The following is a 17,265-nucleotide window of genomic DNA, read 5'->3' on the forward strand; positions in this document are numbered from 1 at the left end:
CCAACCTTGGCGCGTAGCCATATGGGATATTAGGAGGATTCCCAACCTTGAAGTTTGGCGCATAGCCATATGGGATATTAGGAGGATTCCCAACCTTGAAGTTTGGCGCGTAGCCATATGGGATATTAGGAGGATTCCCAACCTTGGCGCGTAGCCATATGGGATATTAGGAGGATTCCCAACCTTGAAGTTTGGCGCATAGCCATATGGGATATTAGGAGGATTCCCAACCTTGAAGTTTGGCGCGTAGCCATATGGGATATTAGGAGGATTCCCAACCTTGGCGCGTAGCCATATGGGATATTAGGAGGATTCCCAACCTTGAAGTTTGGCGCATAGCCATATGGGATATTAGGAGGATTCCCAACCTTGAAGTTTGGCGCGTAGCCATATGGGATATTAGGAGGATTCCCAACCTTGAAGTTTGGCGCGTAGCCATATGGGATATTAGGAGGATTCCCAACCTTGGCGCGTAGCCATATGGGATATTAGGAGGATTCCCAACCTTGAAGTTTGGCGCGTAGCCATATGGGATATTAGGAGGATTCCCAACCTTGGCGCGTAGCCATATGGGATATTAGGAGGATTCCCAACCTTGGCGCGTAGCCTGATGCGCGCATGCACGGCGATAGAGTGGTGACTCGCAAGTGCGTGTGCATGGCGGAGGTCTCTTGCGCAAAACCCAGATGGTGGTTTCCGCGGCGGCGCATGCACGGCTGCGGAGTGAGAACCCCCGGGCGTGCGTACATGGCGGCGGAAGTCTAGTAACTTCTGGATCTGCAATTTAAGAGTCAGATCTGCAACTTTAGACCTAAAATCCAGGTCTGTAATCTAGACCTAGATCTGTAAATCAGATCTGGGCAGATCTGAAGCCCGGAGCAGATTTAAAACCATCACAGATTCGGAGATCCTGAATCACAGATTCACAGATTCGGAGATCTGATCATTCGAATCACAGATTTTCCTTCTTGCCCAGATCTGGAAGCCTCTTTTTAGATCTATGGATCTTTTTGGAGCTTTAATAGAACAAGCTTTGAAGCCTTTTTTCTGTAAACTTCCAAATCTGTGTTTTTCTTGTGAGAGATCTGACAGCCGAGATGAAGATCGAAGGGCAGTTCGTTGCCTTCCCACGGATGGCGCCAATGTCGAAGCACGAAATGAATCTTACCTGATCCATGACGATGTTTCCACGGATTTTGAGATGAACGAACCACGTCTTGATCTTCTTCTTCAGCCGCGCCTGTGACCTGCCACTGTGAGACCTGCAACTGTGAGACCTGCGATGGCTCTTGTGGGGGTGTGGAGGCGACTGCTAAGATATCCTGAGGATTTCTTGTTCACAGACACAAAAAGTGGTGGTGGCTCTTACTGAGCATGACCCATGATAAGGAGGTGGAGACCTCCTTATATAGAGTCTCATGGCCACCATCATGGTACCCTAATGGGCCTAGCCCAGTTAGGGTTACCTCCACAAAACCCCCTCGGCCCAATAGCATCGTATTAGTCCATATAATGAAATAAGCCAAACATAATAGATTTAGGGTCGTAGAACCGGGTTTTAGTACCATACCCCTACACCTGCATTTGCAACATTTGGTCTGAATGTTTTGGAGAAGTCACGTGGACTTCCACCTGTGTTTTTTGGTTTATAGGCTTCTCCAAAATGCCTTCTCGGTTGGGAGTCCGTTTCCTTACGCTTCCCTTTTGCCCTATGGCGAGGGTTCGCGTCGGAGTCGGATTCCTCCGAGTCGTCCAAGTAATCTTCGAATTCGTCAGCCTGTTGGACGGAACGCAAGCGTTCGTCCAACTCAGCTTGGAATTCCTTTTGACGTGCCTCCGCCCATGCCTTAACTTCATCGAGTGTTTGGCGGGGGAGTCTTGTTCGTTTCTCTAACTGGGTATCGGTGAATCCCAGTGAGCGATTATTTACTGCACTTGCCCCAGCTTGGGTAGCTGGGGTAGTGTTCGTAAAATTTACTTCACTTGCCCTGGCTTGGGCAACCGGGGTAGTGTTTGTAAAAACTGTGTTGCCGGTATTCCCCCCAGTAGCTGGGGTTGTGGTTACCGGAGTTTCTTTAACCATCTTAGAAGTTTGAAAAAATTGGAGAAAAATGTTCTAGCTTTATGCACGGATGGCGCCAATGAAGAAACACTAACCGGACCCCGGGCAGATTACTGGTAACCTGGGGGTTAGATAGCTGTTTCCCACGAGGGGTTAGACCCTGAGAAGATGGTTCTTCTGATAACCTGCAAAACAGACACCGTGAGCTTGTCACTGAGAAGGGGGGGTTCCTCCTTGTGACCACCCTCCGGCGTGAGAATCAGACTAGATTGCTCTTTAAATATAAGTGTATATTAAGAGATTGCTAGAGCAGATATCAGGTATAATATGATGATACAAGATAAGATATGATAAGATGAGATGGTCATACCATTTGTGGTATTTATAGCCGAAGGTAGGTTTCCAAGGAGGTGTGGCCGGCTGCAACAGTGTTCCTGTTCCACCAACAGTGGCCTACGCACGTGCCCTGCTGGTAGTTGGTGGGTAGGCAGCGGCTGATAGTGACCAGGCCTGCTGTGTACTATTCCTTTTCCACCAACTGCCGGCTACGCACGTGGTATGGCAGTAGTTGGTGAGTAGGCAGCGGCTAATAGTGACACAGTACAGGAGCATACTGCTCGCCATACTGTTGTCAATAAGCTGTCGTATCTTTAGTCAGATCTTTTTCCCATACCTCGTCAGGTACAGTACAGAAGATCTTCCCGTATCGTACGGACTGGCTTATTTGGGCGGGAGTATTCCCCCTCCCGCCCTTGTGCGGGATTGTTCCCGGCTTCGCTCATTCCTTCAGGTGACACTGAGTGATTGAGAGCTAAGTGCCTTGTGCGTGTAGCCTTGCTGCGCGGGTGGCCTTCCCTGATGGCTTGTATCCGAAGCTGCGGGAACAGGCGGAGTCCTTCACCATTGGGAGGCATTTCCTGCGGGAACAGCTTGCGTACTGCGCGTAAGGACGTCACGTCTCTGAGCATGGTTGGTCCTGCGGATCCAGTTGGTTTCTGCGCAGACGTCCCTTTTCAAGGTGAGTCTTGCGGGTCCAACTGGGCTCTGCTGGGACCTAGCCCCACTCTATCTTTTTAACAATCAGTATGTCTTGTTGTTAACGATAAAGAAGGCGGATGTTTGGTTAGGTCTAGTATCACTGGTAGAAGGTAGCATGGCATGAGTTCAAAGCTCCTAGGAAAACAATACTCGTGGATGTGTTGTCTTATTGGTTAGGATTTTGTTTAACGTTTAATAAAAAGAATCGGAGAAACATTATTGTCACATTAAATGATTAAAGTTAAAAACAAAATAAAAGAAGTTTTTAGGGGGAAATTTGCATTCTATAATTATTAATTTTATATAATTAAAAAATATGTTATATTGTTGTGGTTGTGTGAGAGTCATATGTTCAAATATATCTATACTAGGGATGGGATCGGGACCGTACCGGTACCGACCGGTTCCGATCCCGAAAATCTCGGTCCTGAAAATCGCGGATTCTTGGTACCGGTACCGGTACAGTTCGGTACCAGTACTGGTACGGGACCGGGACGGTACCGATATTTAAGGTAAAATTTCGGGAAAATTCGGGAAATACCGGTCACGTACCGTACCGGTACCGGTACCGAAACTCAAGACGTTGGTACCGATTCGGTACCGACGGTACCAAATCAACATGTTACGTGATTAACGGTTAAGATGGCAACTCGAAACGTTGGAGTCGTTTACACATTTTTTGTAAATATTTGATTTACGTATAATCACATTGCATATAATATTGAGATTTTAATTATTTGCATCACCATCAATTCTATGTAAACTTTAATTTAAAAAAAAAATAAATACAACTTTGGTCCCTCAAATTTACGCATTTTTTTAAATATAAAGAAAAGTCACACATTTAACCATTATTCTAAACTAACTACCCCCACGATCTATTTAACAGACATAACTTTTTAGAACGCAAATATTTTTATAAAATAATTACATCATAAAAACGAACATTTTATTCTCTTTAATTTGAGTATGGTATTGATATTTTTTAAGAAAATTTAAAAATCAACATGTTACGTGATTACCGGTTAAGATGGCAACGAGTCGAACGGCTCGGGTCATGTGTCAAACCGTATTAGTGTCAAAACAAGTCGATACATAAAAGGGTTAATTTGGTTCGGGTAGAGTAAGTACGAAAATAGAAATAAAAAAAACCAACGAAAATGAAAAAACAATACCTGGAAAAAGAAACCTTAAGGAAACCAACCAAGACGAAAGAAGAAAATGGAAACCAAACATAAGCGAAACCGAGAAAAACGAAACAAAAAAATATCGAAACGAAACTGAGAAAAAAAACCAAAACAATACAAAAAAACCGACCACACGAAACAAAAAAAAAAAACGAGACGATTTTTTTCTGGTTTTTTCGTTTTGGTTTAATTACACGTTACGTGCATACCAACGCTCGAGTAAACATTTTTCTACTTATTTTCACCCTTTTTTTTTATTATCTTGGACCCATGCTAATTAATTTCAAAATTTTCATTCTTTTAGTTTTGACTGATTCTGACTCAGTAAACATTTTACTTTAACGCATAATAGCTTAACGAGTTATATTTGACAGACTTATCTTAAACTGAACTAATAAATTTTTTTTATTAATTTTATCATATCACATGAATCTTTATAAGTTTACTTATAACTATTATGTGAAATATGTATGAGAAATGACGAAGTTGGAAAATCACATCACGCCTAACCAGTCGTATAAAGCTCACTGGAATAACTTCAAAAACCGGATGACATAAGCGTAGAAAAGCCTGAAAAATAAACAACAGCTATCGTAGTACATGATATATGGCAAGAGGATTGATAAACTAACAAGAAACATGTATCGCGTTGTAAATTATCGGCGCCACCGTATCGCGCGGGTATTCTACTAGTTAAAGTATAGTGAAAATAATTGGATTGGAATTTAAGATCAGCAAGGCTGATTGTTCCTTACCAGCCACCAAATTGTTCACGTTCGCCAACTTATTGGCCAAGATCTTTGCAACAGTTTAATATTGCAGGTTGATCAGGCTTATCAGTCTTAAATCGGTTACCGTGTTGGGTTGTCCCCTTTGAGAATCAAAGCTATAAAGGAAGAGTTGAATCCTTTAAGAATAATTTAATTCCTAGAAAATTTATTAACACTGGCCATGATATCCGGTTTTATGGTCTCCAAAACTTCTTAACACAAGCAAATGTAACTCATCCAGGCCCGACGACTAGAAAACTCAGCAAATGTAACTTGGCACGAGTCGGTTCCTCTAACCATTCTATGTCCACTGTTATACCCGTAATAGAGTAATTTATATGTCATTATAAATAAACTAATATTTTCACCATGAAAGGTTTATCCTATAAGTCAATCATGTTTTAAATTTATATGTCATTATAACAAGGTGGTTTCTAATTGTTTTTTTATAAGGTTCTGCCATCAAAATTTTGTCACCTTCCTCTTTGCACTTGAAGATATGCAAACAATGGTACATACGTTGATATGGAGATATTTGTTGCTTAAAGTTTTAACATTTAATAATATTTTAATCTTTATACTTTGATTACATTTCGGCCTATGATGGGGATGTCCATTGAATGGACACTCTAGAATCTACATTCAAATTCAATGAATGTTATTTTTTCCTTTCTAACGTACATGATGTCCACACATAACCAACCACTAGGTTGTCAAATATAGATTTTGGATTCAAATACATTGAATAAATTGTTTTGACTAGAAATAGATCTATGATTCAAATACATTGAATCATTTGTTTTGACTATGACAAGTAGTAATGTAGTATATTATACACGTTCTCCAATTTACTTGTAATCAAGACTTATCAGGTTTACAAGAATGTTGTTACTTCATAAGCATACACGTCCAATGCTATAATACAAAACCAATGTCACATGTACCATCAAAATCGAAACCGATAAGCAGCCGTTCAACTTTTTCCAATCTCAACAACAATCAACAATAGTATCTCAATTTATTAAAAAAATAAATAAATAAATAAATAAAGGCTCACAAGTCACAAGCCTTCATTACAAGCATCAAAACTACGAATTTAATTAACCACCAAACTGATATAAGCAACAGTACATAAACATATACTTAATGTAAGCAACATTACATGCCTAAATGTAGATTTAGATATACTTAATTGGTCCTCTTACTATTCATCACATACATTTTCAGCCCTTAAGAGTTTAAAAAATATTCATAGTGTCACCAACATTGAGGACCAAAACCAATACTATACTTGGAAAATCTTCCAGTCTAACCAAGATCAGGCACGGTGAAGTTGTGCTCATCATCGTCTTCTTCAATATACGTTGGTAATTCGTATCGCGGTTTCTTGTTATTTGACTGGTAAAACTTTGGTTGTCTGAATGAGCCGGTGTTGATCGGCTGTGATGCAGGAAGTTGAGGAACTTCAGCAGCTGCATCTCCAAACACATCGTAGTCGTTCAACCACTCGAGTTCCCCAAATTCGAGATGTTCCTTCTGCAAATCAATCATATGAAATTTCAATATTCAAATAATCAAGGATTCATAACACATTTAGATTAAGGGTGCAAACAAGTTGTTCTTTCTACAAATCAATCGAATCAAATTTCAATTAAGGGTGCAAACGTGTCAAGCTGTCCGCGAGCAATTCGAGATCAGATTGACAACAAACTTGAAACAAGCCAAGCTTCAAATAAAGCACGTTTTGTTATCGACTCGAGCTCGAGCCTTGTATATTTTAAAGATGTAACTCTTTTGTATTTCTATTTATTAATTTCACATTGCACAACCGAACTCGAGCCCAGATTTGGCTCATTTAAGGTAATGCACAAGCTAGGTTCGATTAAAGTTTCTCTCAACATATAAAATTAATAAAACTATTTAAGTTAACGAATAAATAACAAACGAGCCGAGCCCGATCAAAACTCGAGTTTAGAAAAAATAATCATAAAAGGAGCTTGAAACGAGCTGAAATCAAGCACCAGAAAGTCAAAGGTAGCTGAGCCCGGTCCAAACTCGAGCTTGAAAAAATGAATCAAAAAAAGGAGTTTGAAACGAGCCAAAAAATGGCACCAGAAAGTCAAAAGTAGTTGAGCCTGATCTGAAGTCGAGCTTGAAAAAGAGCAGAAATCAGGCACCAGAAAGTCAAAGTAACCAAGCTCAAGCCTAGTCTCAGGCTCGGCTCATTGCACCCCCAAATTCACTATTATTCATAACAAATTTATGTAAAATATTTTATAAATCAACTATACACAACAAATTCAGGTAAAATAATAATAATAATAATAATAATAATAATAATAATAACTAATTAATTAATTAATTATCAGGTAACTACTATTACCTTATCAGAAGTTTCAAAATCAGACAACTGTAACAAGTCATCAACCGCCCACGCCGGTGACGTGTACGCCGAAACCTGTTGCACCGGCGCCTTAACCGCAACACCTTGCGGCACAGCACCAATCCTAGCAGCCGGTGGCGGTAATTCACGGTGAATATTTTCCATCTGAGTACCAGAACCAGCAGAAGCAAGCGCCACACGTATTCCAGTAGCCAAAAACCGCTGGTGATTGGCCGCAAGACTACCAGCCGAATGAATCGGCTCATCACAGTCACGGCAAAACAAAGCTCGATCCTCCACACAGAAAATAAAGGCTGTTTTCTCCTGGCAGATATCACACGGCGGAAGCTTATCGGATAACGTGTTTAGAAGCAGCCTCTGGTGCTTGCTTGCGAGTTTGTTAGCTGCGTGGACTTCCACGTCGCATTTGGCGCATAGTGCTGCTTCGTCTGCGCAGCAGACTAATGTTGCGGGTGACTTCTCGCATACGTCACACTGGATCTTCATTTTCGATATGTTTGATATGACGGTGAATACAGTTGTTTGTGTAGTGGAGACTAGTATGGATGAGAATTGAGATAAGGAGTGAGATTTTGAAGATGGATGGTACTTGATACGCTGTGTTGAAGGTTGTGGCTGGGAGTGAATCCAATTCTGGTGGCTGCTGATTATTTTGGATTTCTTTTTTTCTTATTTTAGTGGCTGTGGAAGCACCATACGTATGATGTATTTTATTTTATTTTTTATCAAACGTCTGTCTTACTTCGCGAACGCGTTGCCCCGTCACCCCACTCAGGCCAACTATGTTGACATGATTGGGATCCACGCTGGCATTAGAGTTTGGTTTGGCGTTCCCGGTAAAACCCAGTTGGCTCACTCTGCCCGAAAGCACAACAGGTTTTAATGTTCTGGTAAAATCCGGACGGAATCAAGATTCGAACCCGGGACATCCGGGTCATCCATCATATCCCTAGCCATTGGAACAAGCCCCTCTGGTTATACGTATGATGTATTGATTATATGTTTAATACAAAATTTACGATGTTTAATTTATTTAATTTGAAATGATATACGTTATATTATATTAAACTTTAAAAGGTTGTTCGTTGTGGCAGACTAGCAGGCGTTAACATTTAATGTGGTAAGGCTGAGGGGTGTGGGGCTTCAACGGGGGCGTTAGAGCCCCTCCGCTCGCGCCCCCATGAGCTAACACCACACCACCGGGGCGCTAACGGGGCGCTAACGCGAAAAACAATGCAGGCGTGAGCTGGTTAGCGGGAGAAGAGAGAGAGGAGCACACATTTTGAGGTATTTTGGACCGTTGGGAGCCGAAAAAAACAAAAAAATATATATATTTTCTATATAGGTTTACGGAAAAGAGCCGTTGAGCTCATATTAAATTAAAAAAAAAAATATTTTCTTAAACTATAAATATATACCTTTATAAAATATACTTCATTTCACAATTATACACCTTTCCTCCTAAAATCCTCTCAAAACTAACACAAAAAAAATGTCGTTATTTGAATATATTTATAAAAAAATAAAAATAAAAAATTTTCGCTGGAGCCCCTCCACAGCAGGGGCCAGGGCTCCAACGGGGGCTCCAACAACCCCCTTATCCAGTTTCTCTCTCTGCTACACGTCATAATATTATTGGTTGGAGCCCCCACAAAAAACCCCCCATTAAAGCCCCCCGCACCCCTCAGCCTAACACTTTTGTAGGTTGGCTGGCGTTAAACCTTTTGGTGTTTTCAGACGTCTGATACCAAGGTATTGGGTTGGGCGGTAAGTCAGTAACAGGTTAATGAATGAAAGGGGCGGTATAGGGGCGTGTACACAATAAGCGTCTTAAAACATGTTCATTTAAACGGACTCGTTTTAGTAAATGTAGTAATTCATGAAGTTGTCATGGATTATATGTTACGGGAGGTGTGATATGTGAGTTTGTCACATAGAATCCATTCATGGATTATGTTTTCACATTTCACATTCAAAAAATATACCTTATATAAAGCCAAACCTAAAGCTATAGTAAATTGATGAAAGGTCCAATAAGTGGCTGTCGTGTAGTAGCTACTAAGTTTCTTTTTCTTTTTAATTTTTCAAAATTTGTCGTTTGAGTAATTATTAATTGAAAGTAACATATGTAACAAAAATGGAAGAAGTTGTGGTGTGGTGGTGGTGGTGTAATGTTGAAACATGCAGGTCGTGAGTTCCAGCCTGCTCTTTGCCGGTTTTTTCTGTTTTTTTTTGTTTTGCTTTTTCTTTTTGTGTTTCTTTTTTTAAAATAGAAATATATTTTTGTATTTATAGATTTCATATTAAATCAAGCAATGAAAAAGTTATATAGTGTGGTGGTAAAGTTACGATAACGTACTATATTTTACGTCTGTTTGAATTGTCTGAACGGCGCAACGTGTCGGGTTGCGCCGGGTGCAACCTCTAGTATGTATTATAGTGGGGGGGGGGGGGTGAAAGGTGGCTGTGGATTGTAAGAGAAGAATGACTGATTTTTTGTTAATGATAAATTAATAAATAAACAATCATGGTTTGCTATCAACCATGCCCACTATCATAGTATTACCCACACATGTTTGAGTCTCACCCCCTTTAAAGCATCACCTATGACTATGAGAAAGCCTTCTCCCACTTGTATTCAGTGTCTCCTTGCTGGAAGATAGAGAGGGAGAGGGAGAGGGAGAAGAGAGAGACAATAAATTGTTTGTATTTAAGGATGTGTGAGGGAGAAGAGATGAGAGAGAAGAAAGGAGAAGACGAAAGAAAGTAGGCTGGTGGGCTCGAACTTTAAACGAGCCGAGCTCGAGCTTGATAAAAAAACGAGCCGAGCTCGAGCCAGCTCGATTAAGTTTAAGCTCGAGCTCGAGCACACTCTAGCTCGACTCGGCTCGTTTACAGTCCTAGTGGGTGATGTGCAACTATCCGAGGGTTATACATTGGGATTGTTCTTAGCGCCATTACTATTAGTATGGCAGTAATTTCCGCGACGTATTTGCCACAATGATAGGGCTAGTATCGTTTCACGTCTGCCATAACATATGGCTTTATAAAAGGTTATAAATTTTATTTTCCTTTTAGTTTAACTTATAAGACTTTTCTCTTACCTTTTCCTTCACGAAAGTTAAAAGTTGAAGTTTGGCTCTTATTTTAAATATTTTAAATGCAGTTATTTTATAAGACTTTTTTTTTCTGAAAATTTGTAAATATTTATTATTGATATGACTTATGAGAAAAAAAAATGTGAGGTGTATTCATGTCGGTAGATAAAATTGTGTTTGGGTCTACGTAATTTGTATGTATGTTGTGTCCGCATCTCAACCCCTCTAGATTTAGCTTCCATCCATTCCTTTGCAAAATGTCTTGGCGTTTAGTGGGATGAAAATGATTTCAAGAATCTTAATGTTTGGTTTAGAGGATTTTTTTGGTACTTTTTAACTTCTCTTGACTTGGATTAAAGGTCTAAACTTTTGACACAGACACTTCACACTCTCCAAATATGAAATATAAAAAGTTATGTTTACTCCAAACTAGTGATTGACCCGCACGCTCTGCAGCAATTTTGATCACTAAAACACGGGCGTTAAAACATGTCGACGCAAATTCGGTTAGTATTTGTTACGTTCTTTACTTGATAAACAACGTTTGTAAAACCTGAGTGTTAAAAACCCAAAAATAAAATTCCTCAAATTAATATATAAAACTCGACCGTTGGTAAAACTCAAACGTTGTCGGTCTCGAGCGTTGAGGTGATGAGAAGAAGTGAATTTTGGTCGGCCACTTGGCCAATGTTGGTCCGCCACTTGATCCAATGGGAGGTCTTGTTGTACCAATATTGATTTTTACTATATAAGTATGCTAACTTTAGAATTCACGTGATACACGATAAGCTCAAAAGAAATACAACTAGCTTTATAACTCGTGTGATACGCAGGAAACTCATAAGAAATACAATTAAACTATATAAATTAAATGATTAAATTAAAAAACATATATTTTATCAAATTTAATAGTTTAATAAGTCAAAATTATATTTTCTAATGGAATATTCATAGGAATACGTGGTGCATTTTCACGCAATCTTCATAATCACAAAAAAGATGTACATGACGATTTTATAAGTTGTAATTGTATTTTTATTAGAATAGCAAATTTTAATAAATTTAATAAAAGATGATAAGATGTTTCATTATAAATTACATAAAAAGATAACATTATATATAAAATTTTCATGACTAAACCACGTTATGTATTATAGATTTGAAAGATACGGATGTAAACTCCATGGATCCATGGAGGTTGAATAAATACGTGAGAATAAAATTGTTATTCGTTCATAATTTCTTCTTGTTTATCTTATTAGACCTATAAATATCATTAATTAATTTTTTACCACATTCATCTTCTACACTGAAATGTGTTTATACATTGATTTAATAAAGGGAAAATTCCCATAATAGCCCATTTAAATAATGTGTTTCCAAAATTATCCTCAATAATTCAAGTTTCCAACTTTGTCCTTTTGTTATCTCGTCGCCGACGACATGATAGCGAACACCGACGATACGTTACTGAAACAAATAGGATAACGACACGTGGCCGGAATCTGGCCGGAATAGGCCGTCGACGATGCGTTAGTGGATAACGCATCGCTGCTACCCTACGTTACGTATAACATAGGGTTGACGATGCGTTATGTTGCTAACGTAGAGTAGCGGCGATGCGTTATGTTGCTGCTACCTTGTTATGACAACACAAGGGTTCCACGATACGTTAGTGATAACGCATCGCTGCTACCCTACGTTAGCAACATAACGCATCGCCGCTACCCTACGTTAGCAACATAATGCATCGTCAACACAGATTCCGGCCACGTGTCGTTATCCTATTTGTTTCAGTAACGCATCGTCGGTGTTCCCTATCATGTCGTCGGCGACGAGATATCAAAGAGACAAAGTTGGAAACTTGAATTTGGGGGGACAAACTTGAAATCACATTTTATAAATTGACTATTTTAGGAATTTTCCCTTTAATAAAACAAAAAAAGTAGATATGATTTCGTTAAAGATATGAATATTTTTAATAAATATTTAATGTGCATCAAGAACATCTAGTTGGTCATCTTTGCACATAAAATAATTAGCTAAATTACTAACTATTAATGGATTACAGTAAATCACTAACTATTCCTAACGAAATGCGAATCGCCATATTGACATAAGGGCACAATATTGCACAATTACGTTAATAAAACTACGAATCATGAATGCTACTCAGTACAACTAGTCTTCGAAAGATATTCAAGTTTGTTGAACCTAAAACACTAGGTTGTGTGATTCATGCACCAATAGTGCCACCACAACACACAAAAATATACGACCACATAAAATACTTGGTATTTACATTAGCTTTCGATTCTACTCATTTCTAAATATCTATAACCAATAACGGTAGATTTATTAACAACACAATATACTGATTGTCAAACTTATGAGAAGGTGTTCCCGGTATAATAATAATAATAATAATAATAATAATAATAATAATAATAATAATAATAAAGAAAGCATGCTAACACAATGAATAACATGGACTGAATCAGCACTATCAAATTCTGATCTCTTAAGTGATCGATGTGAATCTGAACTTTAAAAGAGCATACATTCGCAAAATGAACAACAATAGCAAATGAATTTTTAGATGCATTCAAAAAAACAAGCATAACAAAGTCATATATATCATCATCAATTCACGTACTAGAATTGAACTATATTTAAAAAAAAAATACTACATGAAAGAAAGCATGAAGTACCATGCAATTGGTATGTAATGAAAATGAAGTCCCTATAAATGATGTACAAAATAGTAAATTATAAAACCGAAATCAAAACACGTGTTAGTGAAATATTTATATATGTTATAGCAATAACTATAACCGATGGAAAAATTACATACATAAAATTATATAAAAGCATGTACACAAAATTGACTAGCCAAAATAGCAAAGGCTAAATTAAATATGCTCAGCAAATCAAATGTTTTCGGCATATAGACCAAAAACGTCCATAGATGTTAAACTTTGTGAGTGTCTTTTGATTTTTTATTTTGATTTTTATTTATTTATTAGTTTTTTTAAGGAGACGAACGGAATGAGATTTGTGAAGTAAAATACATTAACGATAATTGTAAAAAAAAATCATATAAGTGGTCGTCGCTTCCTTTACGAACTTGAAATTCCAAATAACTGGCGGCCCAAGTACGGCCCAAGTGTTGCACCTAAAAGGCTAAAATCCAAAATTAAGTTTTAACTTAGACAGAAATACAAATTTCGTCCTTTAAACATAACAGACTTACGGATCATGTCCTTTAAAAAGTTTACTTTCAGGCGGTGTCCTTTATATGCTATGTTTATTTGTTTTTTGTCCTTTAAGTTAACTGCCATCCATTCCCGTTAAGTTGATGCTAACATGTGAGGGTGTTTTGGTCTTTTAACATATTTCTTGTCCCTGCTCTCTCTCAAACAACAGATCCCAAAAACCCTTTAACCCGCTTTCTTTTCACAAATTCCCGATCAGTAACACAATCTAAACCCTAAAGTCCTAACCAAGAACATTCAGATGAACGATTGAAAGAATCATGGAACCTCGATTCTACATTCGTGAAGCCCTCGATCAAGTAGAAGTTGAAGGGTGGATTTTGTTTAAAAGTAAAGGATAAAATAAAGAAAGTAACAAAGTTACTATACTACCCCTGATTTAACGGACAAAAATAAACGGTGTTAGAAAAAAATACTACAAGTTGCAAGTTTTAGAAATGTGAGGTAGCCATTTGCAATAAATTCAAAAATGGTACTAAAGCTGCGTAATTGAATAAACCACATGTACCAAAATGGCACTTAACTCATATTTATAAGATAAACTCTCTCTCTCTCTCTCTCCAACCCATCTGTTCATCTTCATCTCCATTCCACCTACAAACTCGTTCTTCTTCCACCACTCTACCGGCCACCATCACCACCGTCACCACCTGCAAGGCTGTAACACCCAACATCATCACCACTTATCCCCACCAACATGTGTCACCATCACCACTACAAGCCATAAAATCCCCCCCCCCCCCACAAAAAAAAACAACTCATCTCTGTCTACCATTAAATTCGACCACCCTGTGACCACCAACATCACTGCTAGCTAACCAGACCACCACCCATCAACATCAGTTACAAGTTGTAACGAGTAGGAGCCTTATAGGGTTTCGATTCAAAATTAGAATGGAACACATATTAAAGCCTTCAATCTCTTATTCAAGTTCTAGGATTTTGTTCAATTCAATTAAACGGTACGGTTACGGTAAGGTGTTGGTTGATGGTTGTGATGGGGTTTTGATGCGGCGACTAGGGTTACGGATTTGGGTGGGCGGTGGTTATGGCCGGTTACGGTAGGGTTACGACTAAGGTTTTGATGGGGGTTTTAAACGGTAGGGTTACGGCCGGATTTTCAGAAGAGTGTATTGATTTTGTGGTAAAAGAAAACGAACGACATGGTGCAATGGTGATGGTGTGGTGGCGATGGTCCTTTGCGTGAGCAGGGTGGTGGGTGCTCCTTTCGTGAGCAGAATAGTGGTGGTGGTCGGTGGGTTGAATGAAGATGAAATATGGGTGGGATGGTGGGGCCGGAGAGGATGGTGGAACCGAATAGGGTTGGCGGTGGTGTGTGACGGTGTTGGTGGTGTTGGTTTGTGTATTTGTGATGGTGGTATATAGAGAAAGAGTATGAATAGAGAGAGAAGATAGAGTGAGGTGAGAGAGAGTTTATTAGTGAAAAAAAAGATATTTGAAATTACATTTATGCCATCACATGTAACTCACATGACAATATTTAACTGAACTTTTCTAATCCAGTTAGTGTAAAGGACATAACGTGTAGGAAAAAAATGTTTAAATGATACCGCCTGTAAAGAAATTAAATAAAGGACACGACCCGTAAATTGGCTTTGTTTAAAGGATAAAATTTGTAATTTTGTCTTCATTATTTAATATTTCGGTTGATATATTTAAACAGATTTTTGCCAAATTTCCCTTTTCTTTTAGGAGTTTTTTTTAAAAAAAAAAATAAATAAATTTATATTTCCCCGTACGTTTTTTTCATTTAAACAAGAGTTAAGTGTCATTTTAGTACATGTGGTTTGGTCAACTACGCAACTTTAGTACATATTCTTTATTTTGTGCAGATGACTACCTCAGTTTCAAAAAACTTGCATTTTTAGTACTTTTTTTTAATCCCGTCTATTTTTCTGTTAAGTCAGGGCTAATTTTGTAACTTCATTATTTTCTTTGTTTTTTTCTTTTCTTTTAAACATTTATAACTTGTAAACCCTAAATCCCCAAATCAAAACATCAAAATCCAGATCCTAAAACCCCAAATATCGTAAAACTTCAAACCCTATGATTATATGGAGAAAGTGTCACACCTCGACCAAAGGCAGCGAAACATGCCGGGGTGCAACCGATTGCCCAAATACACAAGACACTATTTAAAGTGACAGTATTTAATTAACTCATTTTATTTCATAAATCAATAAACAACCCATCTCGTTCATATAAACAAATTTGAAAACAAGTAGCAATCATATTATTCGTTTTACTAATACCCTAATAGTCTTGATAACATTTTTCGTCAAGTCCTCGAGTCAACAAAAGTCAAACCTGTAACATTTCATAAAATAGAGTTTGTCAACACAAAGGTTGGTGAGCAATTCATAAGTTTAAGCATATAATAATAAAAGAAATCCACAAACTTGTATACAAAACAATAAATAAAAGCAACAACTTGGATAAACTGACAATCGCTAATAGAATTACATTAGCGCCACCTAGCTACAAGGGGTTGCAAAGTAGTCTAGGATTTTATTGACCATTGCTAAACACATTAGCACCACCTAGCTACAAGGGGTTGCCAAGTAGTCTATGATTTAATAGAATATCGTTAATTGCATTACGTTAACGACACCGTGCTGTAAGAGAATACCAGATAGTTCACGGATTTATAGACTTCCACCAACCAAAAGCGATAAACACATAGGCAAGTAAGCATAGAACACCAAATCGAGCAAGTATTTAAGTAAAGTATACAATCACGTTTGTGGGTTTAAAGATTCAAGTAAATAAGGCATTTAGTTTGATAAGTATGAAATGTCACCCCAAAATGAAAGATGGAAAACGGGGTATGAAAGTACTCACCTCGATTGACGAATTGAGAACTAATAAGTGATCGACATATAGAAAGCTTGTAAACGAAACGAACGAATCCGACTTGAAAGCTAATTGAAAACGAATAAATAAAATATATTAATGAACTTGAACTTTAGTTGAAACTACATTTGAAACATTGGACGAGAAGGTTCGGTTGTTAATCGGGTGACCGGTTAATTTGTTAATGATTAGGGACTCGTACTTAATTGGTAATTTAAAATAACATGATATTATTTTATTGGGCTTTTAAATAACTAACCCAATATTAATAAAAACAAGGCGGGTTTAAATCATGAGTTCGGTTTTATAAAAATGAATTAATAATAAAGCTTATAATAACATTATTAATGATAAAGATAGTAAGGATAATAATGACTTAAAAAAATATGTTTTATATATATATAAAGTTGTCAGAGTTTGGTTTTTTTGGGGTGATAGTGGAAAAGTTGACAGATAAGTCACCCTTACTACCACTCTACAGAGCTGCTTCCAAAGCATACGACTTTCTAGATGTAGATGGTGATATCTATACAGATGGATCTTAGTTAGAATTAGAA

The 17,265-nt window shown here is 37.9% G+C and overlaps 1 protein-coding gene across 2 annotated transcripts; it reads right to left on the reverse strand.

Moving 5' to 3' along the window:
- Nucleotides 1–6,175: 6,175 nt before the first annotated feature.
- Nucleotides 6,176–7,990, reverse strand: LOC143555043 (B-box zinc finger protein 25-like). Of its 2 annotated transcripts, none has more exons than XM_077044675.1 (2): nucleotides 7,435–7,990; nucleotides 6,176–6,590 (listed from the first exon to the last, which is right to left on the reverse strand). In XM_077044675.1, the coding sequence occupies exons 1-2, from the start codon at nucleotides 7,945–7,947 to the stop codon at nucleotides 6,366–6,368; spliced, it is 738 nt and encodes a 245-aa protein (XP_076900790.1). In that variant the 5' UTR covers nucleotides 7,948–7,990; the 3' UTR covers nucleotides 6,176–6,365. The 2 variants fall into 2 exon arrangements, with proteins under 2 accessions (XP_076900790.1, XP_076900791.1); XM_077044676.1 differs by having other exon boundaries at nucleotides 6,176–6,593; nucleotides 7,441–7,987.
- Between the last annotated feature and the right edge of the window lie 9,275 nt (nucleotides 7,991–17,265).

This window comes from Bidens hawaiensis, unplaced genomic scaffold (genome assembly GCF_021521415.1).
Source record: "Bidens hawaiensis isolate Kalapana, Puna unplaced genomic scaffold, B.hawaiensis_p1.1 tig00017951_1, whole genome shotgun sequence".
NCBI classification, from domain to species: domain Eukaryota; kingdom Viridiplantae; phylum Streptophyta; class Magnoliopsida; order Asterales; family Asteraceae; genus Bidens; species Bidens hawaiensis.

What these genes read in the sequence shown, in the direction of transcription:
- LOC143555043 (XM_077044675.1), bottom strand. Translation starts at nt 7,947, where the DNA reads ATGAAGATCCAGTGTGACGTATGCGAGAAGTCACCCGCAACATTAGTC. An exon ending in AAACTTCTGATAAGGTAATA is followed by an intron (nt 6,591 to 7,434) that starts GTAGTTACCTGA and finishes GATTTGCAGAAG; the next exon opens with GAACATCTCGAATTTGGGGA.